This window comes from Pyrus communis, chromosome 2 (genome assembly GCF_963583255.1).
Source record: "Pyrus communis chromosome 2, drPyrComm1.1, whole genome shotgun sequence".
Taxonomy (NCBI): domain Eukaryota; kingdom Viridiplantae; phylum Streptophyta; class Magnoliopsida; order Rosales; family Rosaceae; genus Pyrus; species Pyrus communis.
In genome coordinates, this window is record NC_084804.1 from 16,910,161 (window position 1) to 16,935,912 (window position 25,752).

General features: G+C 37.2%; 2 protein-coding genes across 2 annotated transcripts; both read left to right on the plus strand.

Annotated features, from left to right (window-relative positions):
* The first annotated feature begins 18,365 nt into the window (after positions 1–18,365).
* On the plus strand, positions 18,366–20,873 carry LOC137725738 (probable polyamine transporter At1g31830). Its single transcript, XM_068464511.1, has 2 exons — positions 18,366–18,601; positions 19,271–20,873. Exons 1-2 carry the CDS (start codon positions 18,599–18,601, stop codon positions 20,720–20,722), a joined length of 1,455 nt encoding a protein of 484 aa, XP_068320612.1. The 5' UTR covers positions 18,366–18,598; the 3' UTR covers positions 20,723–20,873.
* Positions 20,874–22,301: 1,428 nt separating this feature from the next.
* Positions 22,302–24,929, plus strand: LOC137726398 (serine/threonine protein phosphatase 2A 57 kDa regulatory subunit B' beta isoform-like). The gene is made up of 2 exons (XM_068465323.1): positions 22,302–23,563; positions 24,387–24,929. Exons 1-2 carry the CDS (start codon positions 22,520–22,522, stop codon positions 24,726–24,728), a joined length of 1,386 nt encoding a protein of 461 aa, XP_068321424.1. The 5' UTR covers positions 22,302–22,519; the 3' UTR covers positions 24,729–24,929.
* Positions 24,930–25,752: the final 823 nt, after the last annotated feature.

Sequence of the window (25,752 nt, forward strand, 5' to 3'; positions counted from 1 at the left end):
TCTTATAATATTGCAAGGCGACTGTTAATTTGTGGTGACTTTTTGGTCCCTCAGAATGTTTATGAAGCCCACCAAGATAGAAAAATTGTTTTTTTCATTTTTTGTTGATAGAAGTGATTATATGTTCTAAACTAACTGAGATGTATGAAAACTAACTGAGATTCGAATTCAGTGACCTCGGGTGCATTCAAGGGTAAATGTTCTAAACTAACTGAGATGTATGTCAGTTGTATATGGGGGATTTTGGCTTAATTAAATGAATAATTTCATATTTTGTCATAGTTTAATGGACCCCTTATGAATGTACATGTGTGTATATGTTATGAAATAGATCCGGATGGATTTGCAGGTTATGAAAAATATATATGGATGGATTGCAGGTTATGAAATATAAATTGTGGGGTTTGCAGGTTATTAGTATGGCTTCTTCCTCTTCCTCTGCTGCTGCTATCTCGTCACCTCGAAGAAAGTATGATGTGTTTCTTAGTTTCAGAGGTGAGGACACCCGCAACACTTTCACCAGCCACCTTCATGCTGCTTTACTTCGAAAGAAACTTCACACCTACATAGATGACAAACTTGAGAGAGGGGATGAAATCAGACCTGCCCTTCTAGAAGCTATTGAGAAATCAAAGCTTTCGGTGATCATTTTCTCAAAAAACTACGCTTCTTCCACATGGTGTCTGGATGAACTCGTCCATATACTAGGATGCAAGGAAAGGGATGGACAGTTTGTTATACCCGTTTTTTACGACATCAGTCCACAGGATGTACGAAAACAACAGGGGAGTTATGCAGATGCATTTGCCAAGCTAGAAGAACGTTTCAAGGACTGTATGGACAAGGTGCTTGAGTGGAGGGATGCTTTGGAGAAAGCTGCCAACCTATCTGGTTATGATTATTCAAACAAAGCCGGGTAACTAACTTTGCAACTCTTGCAGAATTTTTTACTTGTGACCTTTGTTTCAAACAAGATTCATTAATGCAGGACTTAGTAACTATTTTTTTCCTTCGTGGTTACTTATATTTTCCAGGACAGAGGCCGATTCCATTGAGAAACTTGTCCAAGTTATATTGAACAAATTGGATTGCAAAAGCTCAAGTAATTTAAGGGGTCTAGTTGAAATTGAAACCAAAGTTGAGCAAATTGAATCGTTACTATGCCTTGATTCACCGGTTGTTTGCAATGTAGGTATTTGGGGCATGGGTGGTATTGGCAAGACCACCCTTGCTGATGTTGTATATCACCGATTCTCTTCCAAGTTTGAAGGTTGTTGTTTTCTTAAAAATGTTAGAGAAAATTCCGAAGGAAAAGACGGAATATATAACTTACGAAATAAACTTCTCCGTGAGATTTTTGATGATGAAAATATAAATATTAACACTCCATCTATAGGATCAGAGCTTCTTAAAGAGAGGCTCCGTCGTACAAAGGTACTCATTGTTCTTGACGACGTGAATGATTCAAGGCAATTAGAACTTCTAGTTGGAGATGATCTTAAGTTTGGTGTGGGAAGTAGAATCATTATAACAACTCGAGATCGGAGCTTACTCGATGAAAAGGTTGATGATGACCAAATTTATGAGGTCAAGGGATTGAAACATGATGGCGCTCTTCAGCTCTTTCATTTGCATGCTCTGAAAAATAAGTCTCCTACGACAGTTTATACAAAGTTTTCAAGAAAGGTGATAGATTATATTCAAGGCATTCCATTGGCTCTTAAAACTTTGGGTGCCTTATTCCGTCGCTGCGATACAGAAGAAGACTGGGAAAAAGAATTGAACAGATTGAAAAAATTTCCTAGCGAAAAAATTCAGAATGTGTTGAGACTTAGTTATGATGGATTAGAAGAAAATGAGAAGGAATGCTTTCTCGACATTGCATGCTTCCTGAAAGGAGCAGATGTTTTTACTGCAAAAAGAATATTAGATATTCGGGGTTTCTTCGTGACGGGAATCCAAATTCTCATTGAGAAGTCTCTCATATCAATTTCAGAGATGAATTGCTTAGAGATGCATGATTTGCTGCAAGAAATGGGCCGGACAATTGTTCGCGAACAATGCAAGGACGAGCCAGGAAAACGTAATAGGTTGTGGGCTGCTGGTGATGTCTATCAAGTGCTGGAGAATGATACGGTAAGAACCAAAAATCAGGAAAACGTAATAGGTTGTGGAAACTCATTTTGTATAAGCATATGTCAACAAAAGTAGTTTTTAGTAATCTTTGTTGTACATTTATTCTCATTATACTATTTTCTCTTGATTTCCAGGGAACTTCAACAGTTCAATGCATATCCTTTGACACGTCTAACTTTACAGGGTTGGAATTATGTGGATCACCCTTCAAGAAGATGTCTAATTTAAGATTGTTGATGATTCATGATCCTCATCTAAGAGTCGAGTACAACTATGGCTTTGATTTTGGTTCAAAATTGGTGAAATACTTATTATATGTTCCTCGCTTTGGCAAGAGGTACAACAACAATCTGGACCTTTCTCAAGGTCTTCAGTCTCTTCCCAATTCTCTCAGGTATCTTTACTGGCAGGAATACCCGTTGAAATCTCTTCCAACAAAATTTTCTCCACAAAATCTTGTTGAGCTTCGATTGCCCTACAGCTTTGCTGGGAAAAAACTTTGGAGTAAAAACCAGGTATATATATGCTTCCTCTTCTGTTTTTCAATTTTTTTTTAATACAAGTATGTGTGCTTACTTTTGTTCTTCGTATAAACTATGGTGCCTCTGGAAATCTATTTGGCCGAAGTCAATAATGTTCTTCTTTCCATTTCTCTTTAATATGTTACAGAATATTGGGAACTTAAAAGTGATTGAACTAAGTTTTTGCAAGCATCTGACTAAAGTTCCAGATCTCTCTCGCTGTCCAAAAATTGAGCATATAGATCTTTACGGCTGTACGAAATTGGTTCGAATTCCTTCCTATTTTAAACATCTTGACAAGCTTACGTTTCTGAATCTGGGATGGTGCACAAGTCTAAAATTTTTACCAGAGCTCCCAGTGCTACGTTGTCTTCAAGCAGAGGGCTGCACTTCACTGAAGACAGTTTCCAGTTCAAGAAATTCACTCACACAAGCTTGGGATAAATATGAATTGTTTCGGGGGCGTTTTCATTTTGGTGAGTGCACAAACTTGGATGAAAATGCAAGGACCAATATAATGGGGGACACACGGTTGAGAATTATGCGGGTGGCAACTGCGCCAGTGAATTCACTCACACAAGCTTGGGATAAATATGAATTGTTTCGAGGGCTTTTTCCTTTTGCTGATCACCAAAACACGGTCTCTCTCTCTCTCCTTCTCACACATGCACGCACGCACACACACGCACACTTTCGTATCTCCCTCATGCCATTTTTTCACGTGTTGAATAATTTATTTGATGTCCATGCATCAATGTTACAGGAAATCTCTGATGAGACTTTAGTTAGCACTATATGTGTGGGAAATCAAATTCCAGATTGGTTCTGCCATCAAAATGAGGGATCTTCGATAACTATCAAGCTTCCTCCAGATTGGTATGGTACAGATTTTTTGGGTTTTGCATTCTCTCTTGTTGTCGCTGACAATGCCATACCTTTTTACCTTTCTTTGGGTTTCATGAAGATTGTATGCAAGTGCAATTTCAAAACTAATAGTGGCCAAAGTCATGAAATCATTTATCCTTCCTTTATTCCTTTTACTGAAAGAGAGGGGAAGCTTTCTTATTTGCCGGTCGAATTCATATTTGTGTGGTTTAGTGCGTTTGCACTTGGGGAGGCAGCAAATTTAAATCGCTCCACTTCTTTTTACAACCTTGTCACTGAGGTCTGTTTTGAGTTCAACGCTGGGGATGCCCACTTCGGCGACCGATTAACGGTGAAAAGGTGTGGGATCAGCCTGCTGTATGCTCAAGATGTCGATACCATCAAGTCGGGAGGAACTACGGGTTGGTGAAAAGGTCTGTTTTGTATTCTCATCTTTTAAGCTGTTTGTAAGCCTTGTGGCCGAGGGATTCCTTGTATTAGTCTTTGTTATTGTAACGCTTTGGCTTTCCAAGTAATTTACAAGAGTCATTTTGATACAGATGGTTCAATTTTAAATTTTTTATATCAAACATCTATAGCTGCTGACTCTTTTTTTTTTTTTTAACCATCAATATCATGGGTTTAATAGAGAAATGTATGTAGATTGTAGTATTAATTGTTATAGCTTTTAGGCTTTTGATCAAACACTCTTTTATTAATTTTTACTATTTCATTTACTTAATTTATCATTTAATTCACAAATTAATATAAAAAAAAACTCCAAAAATCATGTAGTCTTATCTTATCTTATCTTGTAATAATTCGTTTCATAATAATCACTAACAAAAGTGCCCCGCACGTTGCAGAAAACATAAATTATTGAAGCTAGATTTATAGAAATTGGCAATGTTCATAGTTATCAAAAGATTGAGATTGTTTAATTGCTCACTGTTCAAAAGATAGAGATGCTTGGAAGCTAAATTTATGTAAGTTCATAGTTATCAAAAGATTGGCAGTGTTCACTCTTTATTCAATTGAGAGAGGCATTTTCAGATTGTGAGGGGAAGAGAAGACTCGTCCCATCTTCCAGCTTCAATACAACTGTCTGTGGCGAAGCATATCGGGAAGATGTCTTCCCTGAGGATTGTTTCTAAGGATTCATAATTTCAATTTTAGGACAAAAATAGAAAAAGACTTGAAATTACGCTCGCGCGTTGCTGCGAGAACCAGCTGTTTCAAACGTAATCGGATGGATAAAACACATTTAAGTTGAATAAATTTAAGATAATTACGAACAAATGTCCGCGCGTTGCTGCGGGACTTGAATGCACCAGCCTTAACCACATGAATAAGACATTTAACCTGAAGAAAAAAAAATCAACATAATCATGAACGAACAAAAGGGATAGATGACTGAAAGGTGTCGGTAAGATGAGCAGTTCGGCTTTTATATACATTCAACCGAGCTGATTACAAAAGATACAGTTGCAAAAAAATGCTCTGTTTCCTAAGAAACAGAAGCAACATGCATTTAACACTTATATTGCCCTTTAAGTTAAGATGGCAAAATATATGTCCTGCAGGCCAGACACATGTTTTAACAGCTAAACAAAAAAGCAAAAAAAGTGTGTTGTTCTTGTCAGCGGCTAATCTTTCAAGCACTAATGTATGGATTAATGTGAAATATCTGAGATCCTATTTGTTTTTTATTGACTGATGCTTCAACATCATCCACCTAATTCATATCACATCCATAGATACCTGAGAATGCTTATTGCCACCACCATTGCGTTGTTAAGTCATCGGATCTTAATACAGAAAAGGGCCAAATATTTTTTAGGTTCAAAACAAATGCAAGTGCCATTACAATAGCACTAACCCTTCTTAATTTTGGACACCGCAGCCTCCTAACTCAACTTAATAAGTAACAGTCTAATTCTTTCTTAACCAAAACTAAGCCGAAAATTGTCAATCCCATAACCGACAAAGAAAACAACTCCAAATTCTCATTTCCAAACTGAATTTCCAATTTCCAAACTTTTCGAGCATCCAGATAGAGGATAGCCAGAAAACCCAACACACGCAGAACTCGATAAGATTCAATATTACCCAGATGAGGGAATACGATGATCATTACAGCGACATTTCAATGCAATCTATCCTTTTAACAAATCCAATTGTCATATGTTCACATTAACTTCAATTTTTCCAATTTCTAACAGATAAATGAAAACAACTACATATCAGAAAAATGGAGGAACAATAAAAGGAATAACAGTGTTTGAATCCACATAACAATTTAAGTAGGCTTAGTAGATATACAAGTAATCCAACACAAGAGCATTGGGATGCTTTAGTAAGAGTGTTACAGTATTTGAAAAATACACTTGACTATGGATTACACTACATAAAATATCCACCTGTTGTAGAAGGCTTCAGTGATGCCAATTGGATTTCTGACACAACAGAATCCAAGTCGACAAGTGGATATGTTTTTACCTTGGGAGGTGCAGCAATATCTTGGAAATCCTCTAAACAAAAATGTATAGCTCGTTCCACCATGGAGTCAGAGTTTATAGCTTTAGACTTGGCTGGAGAAGAAGCCGAGTGGCTCAAACATTTTCTTGAGGATATTCCAGTGTGGCCAATGCCTGTAACTGCTATATGTATACATTGTGACAGTATGGACGTGCAATCAAGGGCCAAGAGTCATGTATACAATGGAAAGTCGCAACACATCAGGTGTCGACATAATACTCTTAAGAAGTTGCTCTCCAATGGAATAATATCTGTTGATTATGTAAAGTCAAGGGAAAATACAGTTGATCCTTTGACAAAAGGCCTACCAAGAGAGCAAATATTATTTACATCGAGGGGAATGGGTCTCAAGCCAATTCAATGAATCGGACTGGGCGGAAACCTAACCTAGCTGATTGGAAATCCCATGGTCTAGGTTCAATAGGCAAACTGGTTGAGTTTGATTCACAAGTTGAACACACAACTTACCCATTATTATGATAAAATGTGTGTTGTCTGTTGAGTTCGAGGGGTTATGTTTTACACATTTAATGACATTAATATCTTGTTATCAAGAGGAATATGGCAGACTATTCTTAATTAATGTCACCTATATAGGAGTAAATGGGGCCGCATTTATGAGAATTGAAATGGCTAAATTCTTTAAAGCTCCTACGAAATCTAGGATATGTTCAGGGCCAAAATGAACACAACCGTACGAATTGACGTGTGGCAGACATGCATGTCTTCCACATGCTATGTGTGTAGCATGTCTTCCACATGTCTTCCACGTGTGGCAGACATGCTATGTGTGTAGCATATTGTCTCGGTTTACTACTGCGGTGAACAGTTCAAGATCTTCCACATTCACTGCGTCACCAAGTCAACCCGATATGTTTTCACTAGGGTAAGTTCAAGTCCAAAAAACACTTCACCCGATGCATATCATGTCTATTCTCTCTCAATTTTAGGCAGCCTAGTCATACATTTGCATTCAAGTGCGGGGTATTGTTGGAGTTTGAATGAAATTTCAACTCAAATGTGGGGTATCGTTGGAAATTTTGAGTAGAAATTTCATTATCCCATATTAGCCATTCCTAAAAGATTTCCTCACTTTATAAGGTTTTGTCTCTTATAAATAGTTATTGGAGTAATGGACCGTTGAAAATGAAATTGGGCTCAACCTTGGGGTTGGGCTTTCTCATACCTGTTGCGAACATGCATAATCTCACTATATATACATCCATCGCCAGAAGTCAGTTTTCCAGTGCTGGAATTCTAACTTAATTGTTGAATCCTGATGAAGCAGACGTCTGTAAAACTACAAGCACTAAGTAGGGAGCACTGAGTAGGGACGAAATTTCTATTTCAAGGACATTGCAGTACACAAGCCTCAATCTTCAATATTTTTGTTTAATATTATTTCATTGTTCATACACTATTAATTAGTTGTTCACATTTATTATTTATTAGTATATATAAATTTATCACAGATTGTTGACATATATCCAACAAATTTAACATGCTCCACTACACTTTACAAACTTGTCTCTGACTTGACGAAACAAAAACTTGTGACTGAGGCCTCAATTGACTTCTGGGTCCATGACATGTCAGATTATCCTAAAGACCCGCTACAAGGTTGAAGGTGGAAAAGTGTGGCCTCTGCTTGTTTGTATGCACAAGATGCTGCTGAGATCGTCACGTCGGAGGGAACTAACTGGTGAAGCACAAAGAAGAAAAAATTAGAAAAATATTTAAGGAGAAAGATCAACAAATGTGGTAGGCGCCTAGTTCGGGCCTTGTCTTCTTGTTTGTAATTGCACTGTGGGTATTAAAACATTGAATAAATTCCTTACTTCCGAATTCGTCTCCTTAGTTATAGTTCCTTGTATATCAAGTAAATGGTCATTATAAGTATCGTAAACGGTAGGGATTTAATGTAACCCTATATATATATTGAGGAATGTCTGCCCTAGTTTTAGTCTTTCCTTTGGCTTTGGAAACTCAATTATATTGCAATGGAATTATTGAAGTTTGTAAGTGGTTGATGTTAATAATTGGACTTCGCATTTCTACAAACTAGCCCAGTAATTTCCTTCATTTCAATCAATTAATAAAATTGTTACAAGTCCAAAGAGGAAACATGCCAAATGGTAGACCTGGCATTTTGGACCCGACCTTAACTGATCTGTTAATATTAGTATTTGGATGGATGCTCAGCGGGTCAGGTCGCTAACGGATGAACCTGTTAAATAACAGATCACTTTGGGTCAACCCGTGAGCATCCGTTAGTTGAGGATGTTGAGTAATTTCACTTTGGGTCACTTTGGGTGCATGTTTCTCATTTAATGTTTTGCTCTTGCTTAAACAATACTACTCCAACACTTTTGGGGTTGCCTGCATAGGGCATACCCTAAAATGAGAGCGGTCCAAGAGACAAGTTTTCTCCTGGGCATTCCATCAAACAGTTAGTGGGTGTAGTCCAAGTGACCAAATTTGGCATACATATTGATGAGGTGGTTGGTGACAAAGAGGTCGGGTGGGTGGATGGGGTTGTGGGCGATCATGTAACGGTGCAAAGAGAGGCCGTCTTGAAGGCGGCAGTGGCGGGCACAGGCGTGGAAGAGAGTGGCGTAGGTTTGGGGGCAATGAGGTGGTGGGGATGAAGGGAGTAGAAGAGTGAGAGCGCTACCTGGAGGTGGCCACGGGTGGCGAGAACCCGCACCTGACTGAGCATATCATTATCATTGGTTTGCACGTTGAGCAAGGTGAAGGATGAGGTGAAGGTTGTCCGATGAGAGATGCGAGACGCGATGGTGAGAGCACATGGGCGTAACATGACACTTGTTCGTGTGTGGGTTCCTCCTCGACCTTGACCTCGACCTCCCAAGTAGTCAGTAAAGCCATTGACACCACTGACCCAAAAAAAAAAAACATTGTTAACGGAAGTTAATGGGTGGCCTATTAGATTAACGGGTTAGGTTCGAATGACCCGTTAGCTTAACGGGTTATGTTCAGATGATCCATTAGCTTAACAGGTCATATTGAACCTGATGCAAACCCAACCCATTTATAGGACTACCAAATGGTAAGTGTTTTTCCTTTCACCTTTTATATTTTGTTGTTGAAGTGGCTGTCAAATTTGGATGGAGCAAAAAGCGGAAAGGGAGGCTCGGACTTGAATTTAGTGAGTTATCTTATCCAATTCAATTCTAAGTAGGTCATAATTGCTCGTTGATCTGTTTGTTTAATTTTCTTGCATGAAACAGATGCACGAGGCAGATAAGTTGAATCCTCATGCTTTCCTCCCTTTTGCAAACAACTAGAAGCCCTATTGGAGGGTGAATCAATCAACGGCTATGCCATTAGATGAGGGTTCCCGGTCATCATACCGTATCGGAAATTGCTCTTATCAATTTGTATGGTGGTGCAACAACGGATATTTGATCAGCTAATTGAAAAGAACTTGATACCATATAAGTCGCATAATTTGTAAGTTGTGCAACAACGGGCTCTAGTGCTTTAAAATCTACCGGGGTGATTTTCACAAATTATTTTTAGCTTCTCAATCACTCCTCTTTATTTTTGTTTATCGGATTGAATAAATCAAACAAAACAATAGGCAAAATTAAATATGAGTGTATAAAAAATTAAAAAGAATATGTGTTTATCATCCTTCATCGTAAAATTTATATAATTTCTAATATAGAATTATATAAAGAGAGTTGTTAAAGATATTTCAAAAAGTCATTTTGCACTCCAAGAACAAAAATGTAAGAAAGAAAACACAGTTGGAGGAATGCATGATGATCCTAGTGATGATCTTATTATATACTAGTGAGTAAGGTCCCAAAAATGTCATAGTCGTCATGGTCCCAATACTCTCATGGAATAGTTTCTGTTTGGCATTTGGGATTAATTACTAATTTGTTCCAAACAAGTGAATTATATACCCCACCAGTACACGGGCATTGGGGGCATATATATTTTCGTGTTCAAATTTTGCTACCACAAGTATATATTGGACCAAAAGTTTCCCATATTTCATGCATAGTTGATGTTGGGAAATTACCATATTTGATATTAAAAATTTGCTACAACGTATTTAATTATCTCTACTAATTAATAAAACACTTATTGTCAATCAAAATTCTATGAAATTACCAGTTTAAACTTCTAATTAAAACAGAGCATGAATAAGAAATATGGGGCAGAAATGTAATTTCACAAAACCAAATTTTGCTGTTTTTTTTTTTGTTCAAAACCTCATCTACATATAATCCTAACATATCTCTAATTAATTTTTAAAAAAAAAATTCCCACTCCCACATTCTCTATCACTCTCTTCCTCTCTCCTTCTATTTCAAAAACAAAAATAAAAAATATTCTTACACACTATGTGTGTGTCATATGCTAGTTTAAATTAAAATAATTTCAATAATATATCGGCAACCCAAGTTGCACTGTAGTGGTGTACCTGTTTTTGTTTTTGTTTTTATTTTTATTTAATTTGTTGAAGAGGGGCAAGAAAGATAAAGTGTGCATGTTACTATGATTAGTTGTTTATTTTGACTCCTATTGCCGTGGCGCCTTTTTTTTAAGCATTGTGTTAACTCTTATGATAACCATGAAAATGTTATAGAAACATTGGTGAATTTATGGTTTTTTTTTTTTTTTTAAATGGGCAGTTAGTTGGGTTTGAAGAGGTTATAGGAAATTTCACCCTATATGTGGACACAATCAAATAGACTCACTAGCTCGAAGTATCAAACTCGAAACCTCCCATATTTTTTTTGTTTATTGGGGAGCCGCAGTCTGCGTCCTTACTACTGGTCCACTTGTGGTGGTTGTGAATTTCATGATTTATAGTTAGTAAAGTGGTTCTATGTTCTTAAAATAATCGTGGAAGTTTGAATGTTTGCTTAAAATAATAAGTTTGAAATATTTGCCTCAAGAATAAGTTTGAATAAACTAATGTTTATCAGTTTTAATTAACACTCTAGAAATGTAAACATACACTTCTTCTTTGTTTGTATTTAGATATGCAAAAATAAATTTGGTGTTGTCACTATTTGATCGAATTAGTATCTTACTTCGGTTAATAACGACATTATCAACATCTTTTAGAGTTTAGGTGACAGGTTATGAATTTAAAGCTTGAAAATCGAAACCGTTCATACTTTGTATTTTTTTTCATTCGATATCACAGATTCATTGCTGAAAACTCCATAGCTAAAGCTACTAAACAGTAAACAACTTTATAAGGCAATTATACACCATATAACAATTAGAAAGTCATAGTCAAATTTTTTATAACAAAAAAACACAAAACTTGGTTACCAAACGATCCAGAAGAAAAAAAATTCCACAAAATCTTAACTGACAGATCGATCAATTTATGCAACTAATCCAACAAAATTTTGACCAAAAGATGTATGTATAGCAGTAACAGCCAGTAGCGGAGCCAAGGTGGGGGCACTGGGATTCCTTGACCCCAATAACCTTGTACAAAACTGGTACTTGAAAGAGAGAACTGAAGAAGATCAAAGTGCGAAAAAATGGTGCAAGTACAACCACCTTGGGAAAAAACCCAAGAAGTCCCAGAAATGGAGGTGAAAGAAAACCCAAGAAGTCCATCGTTCAAATTCAATGCACAAGCACCTGAATTTGTGCCAAGATCACATGCCCAGATGCCAATTTCTGGTTATTTCTACCCCTGCTTTCACTTTCTTGGTGACACTGCTTCCCCTGATTGGATTTACATTAGGACCAAGAATTGCATCCTTACTTGATCTCCAATAATCCCAATATCAATCCGCTTTCCAATCGGTCCAAGAATGTGATCCCGGACGATCTTCAGCAGAAGATCATCAAGCAGGTGATGTGTCTTTGATTGTTAATTCTTTTTATTCCTTTTGTTTTGTTGATCAAGGAAATATCATTTGTCGACTATGAATCTAGACTATTGACTAGGTTGATTTTTGTGTGAATATGTACCGAGTTCAATATGCCAAAAGAATGTTACCTATGTGTTAAATTTGTGAAATTATGTACGTAGATCTGTTTTTTTTTTTTTAAGGAATTAGATAAAATATATGTGTGGATTTTTGGATTATGTTGGGCAAACTGGGATCATCCTTTTGGATATAGGATTTTTGTTGTGGATCCTATCCAATTTAATATAAGAAGCCATTGAAAGCGTTCGTCCAATGCTGTCGATGTCCCATAACGAAATATGTATCGAAATGTCTTAAACAGTTGGAGATCCTCTAGAAATTTTGAGCCATCTTTTCACTCTTTCAAATTTGCAGTGCATGAGATGTTAAATTCTTCTAACATATGGATTTGTTGTTATCCTTATTGATGCCCATAATCATTAAACAATTAGGACTGGACCATGGCAGCACCTTGTCATTTTTTCGCCCCTTGATCTTCCCTTTCGGCCACTCTTTTCTTTGTTTCAGAGGGCTTCATTTGTATCCAATGCTCATTATTTTATTTCGGCTTAATTCACAGAAATAATACCAAAAAAAGTGTGATCTATTACTCAAAGAAGGTGACATTCTTGGTGTGGCCAGAAGGATACTACATGTTGTAAATCTTGCCCTATCAAAGACGAGAGTGCTTTTCTCAGGAGAGCCATCCATGACCCTCAAGGTAATGACAAACAAAACATCAAGGCAATGTTTGAATTCGGAATTGCTTGCTTTGTGTCATTAGTAATGTAAGCTCAACTTTTGACTCCATTGTCTTAAATTCCTGGCTCCGTCATTGGTAACAACATCAAGAAATTAATTTGAAGAGTAATGTTATTCATATCATGTTTTGGTACCACATTTTCATACCAACATTTGATGTGGACAGCCACATCATCTGAATTAATCAGATTTTTAAATTTAATTTATTATTTAATAAACTAATAATTAAAAAAAATTAATTAATTAAATGATGATTATGGTATACGATGATTCTTTCTCTTCTCTTTCCTTGAGGAAAAAAAAAAATCTTGTGTTCGGCCATTAATAATTCGAACACAAGTTATACCTATTTACAAAGCCACCCACCCAAAATTCAATTACAAAAAAGGAACAAAAAGAATTTATAATACAAAAAAGTATCACTCAATTTCCTCTGTACAATCTATCACGCCAAACTTCCAAAACTACCCCTCTCCTCCAATATCCTCAGTCAACTTTCACAAACTCCTCGTCGTCATCCTCATCCTCCTCATCTACAATCTCGCCATAACGATTCGTACGATCACAAACGCCACCAAACACGTCCCTAACGGTCTTCAAAACGACGTCGCCAACCCACGCGAGGCACCCCAACTCACAGTGGCACTTCTCCCCGAGCATCCGGAGTAATCCTTTATCACCGACCTCCGGCGGCGTGGACATCGGCTGGAGATACGCCAGTGCGGCGTGCTTGACGAGTGGGTTCTTGATCGGAATCTCGTCGTGCCAGCTGGAATTGTGGATAGGCGACATGACTGACAGCGGCGGCGATGCCGGGAGGAGGTCCTTGAGGCTGGTGTAGGAGACGGTCTGGATCGTGACCATCTCGATGTCGGAGATCTCGATCTCGTCGCCGAAGCCGTTGTGGAGGAGAAACGTCGGGGAATGGGAATTGAGGGTAGGTTTTTTAACGGCGGAGGTCTCCATGGAATGTTTTCCGTCGCCGATTCCGATTAGAGAAGGAGTGGGAGACTGATTCGGGAGGGTTTTTGTGTTGCGTTTGGAGTTTTTGTGAAGCGGGAGAAGGGATGGCACACGCGCTGTACGCGCATTTGGGGGCGCTGGATCCATGTGGGTATAGCACGTGTCTAGTTACTATTGGATTTAGTCAATGAACCCTTTTTGTTTTTCTGATTTGTCGTTTTTGGGTGAATATTCAATTAGCTTATTGGTATGGATAACTAATTTGTATGACTATATATTTTCTTTTGAATTCTTTAATTTATATATATATATATATATATATAATTTTAGAAGAAATAAATTTATATTTTTGGGTCAACAACTCTTATATAATTTTAGAAGAAATAAATTTATATTTTTGGGTCAACAACTCTTGCTCCAGAGTCTATACATTGATTGCCAGTTGCCACCATTTTTATTTTCAAGTAAGAGAAAATTATGTCTTAGTACCAAATTTATATTTAATATGAATATTTATTAGCCATTGAATTGATACGTTTATCTTTTCTTCTTAACTTTTTGGGAGGAGAGGTGACAAAAAGCTGGGCTTCAATTTATGTTTGGTTAGGCTTGAGAATTTCTTACGCAACACGTAATATGATATCTAATCGGGTCGTTATCTGATCACACGATAAAAACTCGTTAATAACGAGTTCTTAATAGGTTTACATGAAAGTGACACGCGTGTAACATATTTCGACATGTTAAGAAAAAAGTTATTTTGATGATTTTAATTTTTTAAACTACTAAAAAAGCTTATTATAAAATACAATAGTCATAGTGTATATGTATATGTATATGTTGTGTATTAAATATGTATTATTGTATTATTATTCTATATAATTTTAAACATTTGATTTTTATTTATTTATTTATTTTTATAGTATATTATAGGAGAAGAGTGAGATTAAAAAAACTATAAAACACATTAAAATTTAAAGTATCAAGTAATTTAAAAATACCAAACATATTAAAAAATCATAATAATTAATTACAAGTGCGAAAAATGTAAAAAAATATGCAAAGGTTCGTGATCGCATCCTCTATGCTTTGAGTATGAGTATATCATCGTTTGAATTTTTAAAATCATACATACCCTCATGAATAGTATTTTTAAGGGAGTTCAAAATAAATAAAATTCATAATCATTAATGTACAAGGCTAAAAAATGTGAAGGCACATGGAAATGTACAAGGTTCCTCAACCTTGAAACGCAACTCCCTTCATTTTGCATATCCTTGAACATTTGGTATTTTATAGTAATGTACTAATGTTTTTTCATTAGGGTCTTATTTTGTAGTATGTAATACTTGAAAGACAAATGTTTTTTTTTTTTTTAATATTTTGAAGTAATATTTATGTGACAAATGTGCATATACTGATTTAGTATTATGTTTTCTATTTTTTTGGGTCTAATTATTTTTTTCATTTTCATTATTTATTTAAAATATTTGTTCTTTAATGGGTAACGATCCGAGTCATATTACCTGATAATATTAATGAGTCGATTTTAGATTGGGTCATATTACCCATTTACTTTAATGGGTGTTACACAACATGAACTATTAAGATATAAGGTATGACACAAAAACAACACAAACACAAAAAACACGACATGAATGCCAAACAAAGCAAGGTAGAAAAGTGGAAGAAGCTCCGAGCTGCTTTCAAAAGCTAGCCTTTCTGTTTACCAAAACATTGGCGAACAGTAGTTATTCAATGAAATTTTAATATGATCCTACCTTCTTTCTCCATCACCCACTTTTTGTGCATCAAACATTTTCCCTGGTCTCCTAGGCTTCCTACTCCATCTCTCCCTTCCTCGTCTCCCACTCGAGAAATCAAAAGACGCCAATGTCAATCAAAATTGAAGGAGAATACAAACAGGGAATCTTATCGACCTCGAAATGGACGCTATCTCTAGCACCGCAGTTTTTGGCTTCATCATCTCTAGCATTTTTTGGTGCGAGAATTTACCAAACCAGGCACTCTCTCAAAACACTCGCATTGTCTATGGCTTTGAACTCGACGCCGCCACAGCACGCCGTCTTTGGATTTTTTTTTTTTTTTTTTTTTTTGGATCTTTTAATATTTATAAGTGAGGGTAAACCATGGGTTGCTGGGAGAGAAGCATGGCAGAGGAACGAAGAAAAAAGAAAAATGAGGCAACGAAGAAAAATGGGAGAAAAGCAGGGCAGAGGAAACAAAGAAAAAAATAAAAATTAAAGATAAATGTGGAAGCATGATTTTGCAAGACCAGAGTAAGATAGATTGGAATACTTATAACTCAAAAGTTCGATCATGAACTCAATAGCTCTTATCAAATTGAGCTACTCAATTAGACCAACGGTGCCACCACATTCTGGTGTGTTCCAAAAAGGTGAAGATTGACCATTCTTGTTCCACAACGCACGGAAATTTGCTCTGATTGGGGATCAAACTAATTTCCTATATTTTTGGAGATTCCTACAATTTAGGGATTGGCGTAGATTTCATATCCTAAAGGGTCTTTCTCGACTAGTATAAATACACCCATCTAGGGTTCATTTATAGTAACCCCGCATACTTTTCTTATTCTCTTGCTCACTATTTGAATCTAATATTGCTGACTAACTTGACCGTCAAAGAACCGTTGGCCTATACCACACTGGTACCCAAGGTTAATCATGATTGTTTTCACTTTTACAGGTAATTGGATTTGTGCGGCGAACATTGATTGAACTTGTATCCCCCAGCCAAATCACTCTACCACATCATGTCTATAGAGGATAGTTTTGTAAACGCCTACGTCACTATCTCGGGTCCCCAAATACCTTGATCGCTTCTGCCAACAACCCCACTCTGGCTGGTAGGGCTTTTTCCCACCATGGACCAGATATGAGAAACCCTAATGAAAATCAATGCTTCTGTTAGCATCTTCAAAAGCACTATTCTAAAAATCCTTGTCTACCGCCGCCTAGGCCCAACTTAAGCGCTAGGTAGTTGACCACGACCCCAATTAGTCCCTAAGTGTTTGAAAAATAAAAAAGTGCGCCTAGACCTACCTAGCTTGTCTAGATCTTTCTAGGCACCCGCTTAGTTCACAAATTTTACTTAGACAAAAAATAGATAACTTTCATTTTACGTTATGTTCTAATACTTTATAATCTGTCATTTTATTTTTTTCATTTATGTATTTCAATGCAATTATGTGTTTTTAAATATAAGCAGACACTTATTTATAAGATATAATAAATCTACTTAAATCCGCCTAAGCGCTAGGCCCCAACCCACCACTCGACTAACGCCTAACATCTTTTATAACCTTGTTCAAAAGACTGTAAAGGCTTTGCAAGTTGAGAATTGCTCAAACTTTGTAGATATTGAAAGGCGCATGAAAGCCTTGGAGAATGCTTGCAAAACTACTTCACAAACCCAAGTCCCTATCATCGGATTTGGAAACCTAAACACCATCACTTTTGATGGACATCCCGCCATGGTAACACCCATTTCAACCCAGTAGATATCGGAGGAGAATGTTCTCCCCTCTTAATCTTTCTCCCTTTCATTCCCCTCCTACAATTACAATTAAACTATGTCAACATCTTATATTGATTTTTTTTTTTTTTAAGGACAAAAAGCAAAGTGTATGAGGAGGGGAGGGAAGGGGATGAAAATAGGAAGGGAGAGGATCCTACTCCCTGTCGATCAACTCCGGATGACACATCTCGATGTTCTTCACTTCATTATCACAGGTCAAATTGAGGTTGATACTGCCTTCATTTTATTAAGTTTGTTATTCTTTATTAGGCATTTCACAATAGTTTAAATGAATGCAATACCTATATATAAGATTTGGGTAACTTGAGGTTGATACCTATATCATTACTGTTATACTAGTGTGAGTTTAATATATTGATATCACATTCAAGAGTTTAATATATCACACTCATGAGTTTAATATATTGATCTCATGAGTTCAATATATTGGTATTACACTCAAAAATTTTGGTTCACTGTATAAGTGTGATTCTTATGAGTTCACTATATTGGTATCACACTCACTTTGTCCGGCCTACTGTGGAAGGCCCTAGGGATGAGAAAATAATAGTGTATAGAGATCATAGTATGATGAAAAATTCAATGTTAGTTCTGGTGTAGGGTCTTTTGAGGGAGTGGGTGAATAAATTGGTATCGACCTCGTCATTTAGGAATTCAAACTTAAGACATCTTATTCATAAACGAAAAAACGACATTAAATCGTAGTACTAAATGACAATATCTTAACATTATTAACAAATTTTTATTCACTATTAACAAGTGGTTGGTTATTGACTCTAGATCATTACAAGACTCGTACATACCAATGTCCAAAATCAACCAAGTTAACAACCCGATGTTTAGTAAAAAAAATGATGTTATCACACACTTATTTTATCTCACACGTACCTTATTAATTTTTGTTCTTTAATCTCTTTCAATTTATTTAATTGGACAAACAAAAATTGAAAGATCATACGCGTGAATGATAAAAAAATATGTGAATATCACCAAGTAAAACTCTCTTTTGCCATGTCTAATCAAACACGATAAAAACATGTTTTTCCCGTATCTGACAGCCCAATAGTCCCTTATGATAAATCAACCCCTTCGGAAGTTCAAAATGCAACACTTCAGAATCCGTGTTTGCTTTCTCTCCAACCGTGTCCAACCTGGCGATGCAGCGCTCTCACTCTGCAGCTGAATCAGACTCCTCGTGGGTGTCCACCGAGTCGGACGCGTGGTGGAGACTCGGATGCTCGCTTCCCTGACATCACTACGCATCCATAAACGCACAGCAATTCCGATTACGTCACTTCTTTATCTCGCCTCCTTTTCATGGTTAGCTCCTCCTCCTCTGTATTTACTCAACGCCTAATTTTGGCCTTTTTTTCTTCATTCACTGATTTGTTCTAGAGATCTCAGATTGTTGAGTCAGAGAAGAGGTACTTTTCCAGTTGATTGATGCTGTATTAATTTAGAATTTGCCCAATTGGGGTTTGAGAATTTTGGTTTAAATGGCTGTTTTGAACTTTTGACAGAACCCACATTGTTATTTGGTTTATTTTTTATCAATTTGATGTGATAGTTTTGGTGGGTGTTGTGTTTTGAGATTCTTTTGCCTGTTTGCCTGTATTTTGTGGCTGGAAATTCTTTGATTGATGAAATGAGCAGATTCGTTTGCGATTTGAGTAGAGAATTTTGTATTTGTGAATGATAGCAAGTTGTCTTTTTTGTGTGCGAGTGGCATTTACTTAAAATAGCCAAGGAGTTCAATTAAATTTATGTTTTTTGATTTGCGAAAGTATCTGTCTTTGATTGAAAGTTTTTGATTTGGCTAGTAGGTTTAGATATGCTGATAGCTAAGAACAAAGGTAGATTTTGATAATTTGAAATGGTGATTAGCGGAAGGCCGAAGGCCTGCAATTTTCGGTTCCTATTTCCACTTTAACTTTCCAATCTAGAAAGCCATGGCTTTTCGTAACGGTATGTTTACTCTGTTATGTGCAGAAACATAGAAACTTACCTATTAGGCAAAGTAATCCTAAAATGTCGGACAACAATGTTGCTGAGTATGTTGGTTTGGGGGAAGGATCCTCGCACGACTTAAATAAGTATCAAAAGGTTTCAATTATACCTCTTGTCTTCTTGATCTTCTACGAGGTTTCAGGAGGTCCATTTGGTGTCGAAGATAGTGTCCAGGCAGCTGGTCCCCTTTTAGCCCTCCTTGGTTTTCTGGTTTTTGCCATCATATGGAGTGTTCCAGAGGCATTGATAACTGCAGAAATGGGTACTATGTTCCCCGAGAATGGGGGATATGTTGTTTGGGTCTCATCAGCTTTGGGTCCGTACTGGGGCTTTCAGCAAGGATGGGTAAAATGGCTCAGTGGGGTGATTGATAACGCTCTATACCCTGTTCTGTTTCTTGACTATCTCAAATCAGCAATTCCGGCTTTAGAGAGCGGTCTCCCAAGGACAATTGCCGTGTTGGTTTTGACAGCAATGCTTACTTACATGAACTACAGGGGTATGACAATAGTGGGTTGGGCTGCTACCTTACTGGGGGTGTTTTCACTTCTTCCCTTCATATTCATGGGATTTATAGCAATCCCCGAACTAAATCCTTCAAATTGGTTTGTGGTAAATCTGGAGACTGTGAATTGGACTATGTACTTGAACACGCTGTTTTGGAATCTTAATTACTGGGATTCAATTAGTACTCTTGCAGGGGAGGTGGAAAACCCTGGTACAACTCTTCCTAAATCTCTCTTTTATGCTCTTATCTTGGTTGTGGTTGGATACATTTTCCCTCTTCTGATTGGTACCGGAGCTGTTCCAGTAGAACGTGAACTATGGTCAGACGGGTATTTCGCAGATATTGCTAAAATGCTTGGAGGTGTATGGTTAAGAACCTGGGTCCTGGCAGCTTCTGCTTTGTCAAACATGGGTATGTTTGTGGCTGAAATGAGCAGCGACTCCTTTCAACTTTTGGGTATGGCAGAACGTGGGATGCTTCCTTCAATCTTTGCCAAAAGATCTCGTTATGGCACTCCACTTACCGGAATCTTATTCTCTGCATCCGGTGTAATCTTGCTTTCCTTTTTGAGCTTCCAAGAGATCGTAGCTGCTGAGAACTACTTGTATTGCTTTGGAATGATTATGGAATTCATCGCATTTGTGAAGTTGAGGATGAAACACCCGGCTGCATCGCGGCCTTTTAAGATACCGGTTGGTACAGTGGGAGCAATTTTGATCTGCATTCCTCCGACGCTGTTAATCTTTGTAGTTTTAGCTCTTGCTACTCCAAAGGTAATGGTTATTAGCATCGCTGCCATGATCATCGGGCTTCTTCTGCAGCCTTGTATCGAGTACACGAAAAACAAGAGGTGGTTTAATTTCTCCACGAAATCTGACCTTCCAGATTTCCACAATGCATATGATCAGTGTAGTATTGTAGCATGATTCCATCAATGATTGTAATCATTTGGTGTTTGAAATTATTGGTTGTTTTTGACTTTGAACTGTGGATGCTTGGTATATTCCCTTTTACTTAATAGTTGAAATATTGTGATGGATGCAGTATGCATATAAAAATCTCGAGACCCTTATAAAATGTGGTGTAAGGAAATATATACAGGTAGATATTGCTTCTTCTTTTTTTTTTTTTTTTTTTTTTTTTTTTCCTTTTTTCAAAGGATATTTATTGGAGAAAGACTTATATGCTGAAGATTGAAGATGAATTCTTTAAAATACTTTGTGGCCTATTCATAGTATATCGTGTTTATGATTGGAACCACTCGTATTATAAGTCACTTTGTAAAAGACTATCTCTACAAAAAAAATCTATTAAAACCAAGATCCTTAGTCATTGAATTGTATAAAAACACAAGGACGGATTTGATGAAAGTATTCCGAACTGTCTATCTATTTGTTACAATCAACTGACCAACGATCTTAGTTTTAATTAATATTTTGCAAAGATATCTTTACATAGTGCCTTATAATATGAACAATTCTGCATAAGCATGAAGTTCTGTAACTAAGCCGAAAATTACCATGAGGAGTAACTCCTCCTTAAAAAAGATGCACGAAATTCTATAAAAAGGCCGATAAGTACCGTGAGGAGTAACTCTTCCTCAACAACGATGACTCGCTGAGATAAGGGGATAACAAGAGAGTATATTTTGGGTCTTCAAAATTGGGCATAGGTCATGCAATGTTAGCAGCTTAGAAGAGTTTTTAATTCATAAAAATGCTTTTTAAAAAAGCAACTAATAGATGTTAGTTCATGAAGCACTTTTAAGTACTTTTTCAAAACGTACTAAAAAAATGCTACAATAAATCACTTTCGTATTAGAATTGTTTTCTAGAGAAGCAATTCTAAACGGCCTTAATGAAAATGATATGGATTAGCCTTGTCGAATGCCCAACCCAATATGCAACTATACACTAAAGGGCTCTAGGTCAAATTACATGCTGCGTTTGGATGGTTCCTAATATTTGGTTCTCCCTCGACATTTCATTGACTACATGTTAACCACTTCACACTTATCTGCTTTGCTTGCCAAACAGTCCCTTGGCAGGTGAGTCTACTTGTATCGTGTTCTACACTGTGGACCCCACACTCAAAAATGTCGAAGACGATAGGTTGGTGAGGCACATGTGTACGGAACCAGACTAATATTTATGACATGTTGTCTTGTTGCTTGACATTAACATCCATTCCCTCTCTTGTGAGTTGCCACGAGCTGTTCTGTCTGCAAACAATAATCATGTCAAAATAATCCACGTGGCACTCACACAAGAACTAAGAATGATCCATGCTTAATTAATCCCTAAACGGGCTATTAGTTAGTCCCTGACAACTGTTAATGTTAGTGAGAAACACTTTGACGATTATATTATAAAACCGTCAAAAAATTATTTGAACCTGTGTTTAGTAATCGGATCGTTGTTAAAGTGTTTATAACAGTGAAACGGAGTATTCCGAGGCCCTTAACATGTATTGGTTAACCTTACCTCACCAGCCAATTGGGTTTATGTCAAAATTGCAGTCTTTTGTTAACCATCGGATTTTACAACACTTTGTTGTCTATATAACACCGCTGTCATTTTGGCCGTTTACTAGAATTAAGAATAGCAAAAATGTTGTTTGTTTCATCAGCTACTGAAGAAAAACTGACCAAATAAGCACTTTCATAAGCAGTTTGAGGATGAGGTGCTTTTTCTGATAGAGAAAAAGCAGAGGAAAGAGAGAAAATGGGAGTTCAAAACAACAGTCCAAGACCTTCCCCAAGAAGAAAATCTACAACCCTTCAACACTTGTTTGATCTCGATGCCAAAAGCGCTTCTGACAGCAAAACTATTATTGGCAGTCAATCTTCTTCCAGTTTGGAAAATGAAGAAATCCTGTCAGCAATCTCCATCTGCAACTTCATCTTCACCTTCACCGATCCGAGCGAATGCCCTACGCAACAAGAACTTAAAAGACAGAAGCTTTTGCAGCTTCTTTCGATTGTCAAATCCTCGAAAAAGCCTCTGCATGATCAAGTCATGACGTCTCTCATTTCCATGATATCGTTGAACCTTTTCCGGCCTCTCCCTCCTCCTTCCAATCCCACATATGCCATGGACTTTCCCGACGATGAAGACCCCATTTCCACCTTTTCCCCTGTGTGGTCACACCTGCAGTTAGTCTACGACATACTCATCCGCCTTGTGATTAACAGTGATCCTAAGTTACTCAGAGGCTACATTGACAACCAGTTTGTTGTCAACCTCCTTGCCCTCTTCCAATCAGAAGACCCGAGAGAGCGCAACAGCTTGAAGAATGTGTACCATAGAATATATTCTCGATTCACATTCTACCGTTCGTCCATGAGGAAATCGATGAACGATGTGTTCTTGCACTATGTGTTTGAGACAGAGCGGCATTGTGGGATCAGAGAGTTGCTTGAGATATGGGGAAGCATAATCAATGGCTTCACCGTGCCGCTGAAGGAAGAGCACAAGCTGTTTTTGATGAGAGTGCTTATTCCTTTCCACAAGACCAAGGGGTTGCAGGGCTACCACAGGCAGCTGGCTTATTGTGTGTCGCAATTTGTGCAGAAGGAGCCCGTACTTGGCGGAATTGTGGTGAGAGGAATTCTGAGGTATTGGCCCATGACGAATTGCCAGAAGGAGGTTTTGCTGATTGGGGAGCTGGAGGAGCTGGTGGAGAATATTGACCCTGATCAGTATAGGAAGTTGGCCCTGCCTCTGTGCATACAGATAACAAGATGCTTGAACAGTTGGAACTCACAGGTACATGGTTTTTTCTTTTTCTTCTGGCTTAATGATTTTTCGGATAGCAAGTTTTGAAAATCCATCTTCTCTTCCTTTGCTTTCTTAGCAACCAAACAGAAAACAATTGCTAATTCTGAAAATTAGTACCCTCGTTTGTTAATGTTCGAAGGAAGGTTTAGTTTTCGGCCTGGCTATATGGTTACTTCCATTAGTTTATAAGATATTCATAGAACTTCAAGTTGCCATAGCTATCATTGGAAATTTTTCATTCAGATATCAAGATTCTATAATCGTATTTTCCTATGAATTTGTTACAACAAACAGAAAATAATTTCTTAACAACTACGACACTCTTCTTTCCAATGCCTGAAAACTGAAACTAGTAAAGACTGCACGTGCTCGACAGCGGAAACTAGTTTCTTGAGTCCTTTTTAAGGATGAAACTGTGCCCCTGTAAAACCCTCTTGAAATCAAGCCGTTGTGGTTACCCTAAGTGATGAAGGCGGGCTGGCAAATGAGTCAAGGTTACTCCGTCAAGGGCTCGATTCCCTCCACTGCACTGGAGGCAAAAAACAAAAAAAAAAAAAAAAAAAAAACTCATGGAATCCTATTGTACTTTGAACTCCCTATTGAAGTTTTACATAGCTTTAGCTGCTTTAGGGTCCTTCAATTATTTGTAAGTGTTATAATCTCCGAATCTTCAAAATACAATTGAAGATTTAACACTGTTTGGCTCCTTACAGTTAACGAGTTATTCCTCCTTATTTGCCAGTCACATAAACTAAGTGTATACCTTTTTAGTTTAAAAGTCATTTGCTATAATATTGTGTTGTACTTTTAGGTAGCAGAGAGAGCCCTCTATGTTTGGAACAATGAGCAGTTTGTGAAGATGATATCAGTGGCAATGGAGGAAGTGTTTCCAGTCGTGGTTGAAGGCATGGAGAAGAACTTGAAGTGGCATTGGAGCAAAAGCGTCCGGCAACTGACAGAAAACGTGAAGGTGATGCTCGAAGAAATGGATCCAGTTTTGTACTCCAAATGCCTGGAAGAAATTGAGCTAAGAGAATCCAAGGCCAACCAAGCAGAACTCAAGAGGAAGGAGAAATGGGACCGAATAGAAATGGCTGCAGCAGCCAAGCATCAGTTCCTCCAACCACAACATTTCATGTGTGTTTCTCACTAAAATTTAAATCAACAATGTATACAACAAGTAGTCTCTGCTGCGTTTTTTGGGTTTGGTTTCATAACCATTGTAGAAGGTTTCTAGTTGGTCCTTCTATTTATTATAAGAAAATACTCAACTCCTTATGTGTAACGAGTTAGTCCTTCTTACAAATCAATTAGATTATGATATGTATGCTAAAACTTTACATTTTGTGGTTAACTAGGGCTTTTGAAGCAAAACACAATACAACTATTTCCAACATAAAGCCAACTTAATCATTGTGTATTAGTACGCGGCCGCATCATATAATTACTCCGCGTATTATAATTAGGATGAACAAGTAGTTAAACATAAGACTTATATTAACATGTAAATTTATTATACCACGTGCATGTGTTCTAATACTGCACCATAGTCTCAACCACCAAGGGTTAGTTGGTTATTGCCAAATTGTGCGAGTAAAATACTTATAATGTCAGATCAAGGTGAAATGTTATGAACATGTGTGATCTGATTGACAGGTACGTATGTCACTTTACATTGCATGATTTCAAGGTGGTGAAGAATTGAAATTGAATGACAAAGACAGGTCAAGTTATATTAAGGGTTTTAACCTAATTCTTTGTTTGTTAATTAAGTGCTGCATATGGAAACTGCTGAGAGTGGCCAAGGATAAATTCTCTTGTTGTGAGGATTACGAGGAAGTTGGAACAAGGCAGGCAGGCAGGCCGGCAAACTTTGAAAAATTGAAAGTTCAAATTCATGAAGTCCTAAGGTTTGGTTTGGGTAGATAAATATCTTCTTTTTAATATATATTTTTATAAGAATTTATATACGTGTTTTGCGGTTTCGAAGGAGATTAAATTTATCAACGAACTTTCAATCAAGTGATGTATATGTTCTTTTGATAGAAGAGGTTTCAAGTTCGATTTTCCTCTCCTAACTAAAGAATCCATAATTTTCACCTAATTCCGGGCATGTATATGGTAATGTTACACTTTGCTCAGGCTTTAAAACGTGCCTAAAAATAAAAACTAGCACT

Coding starts and splice junctions, on each gene's coding strand:
- LOC137726398 (XM_068465323.1), top strand. CDS start 22,520: ATGGGAGTTCAAAACAACAGTCCAAGACCTTCCCCAAGAAGAAAATCT. Junction 23,564..24,386: donor TGAACAGTTGGAACTCACAG/GTACATGGTTTT, acceptor TTGTACTTTTAG/GTAGCAGAGAGAGCCCTCTA.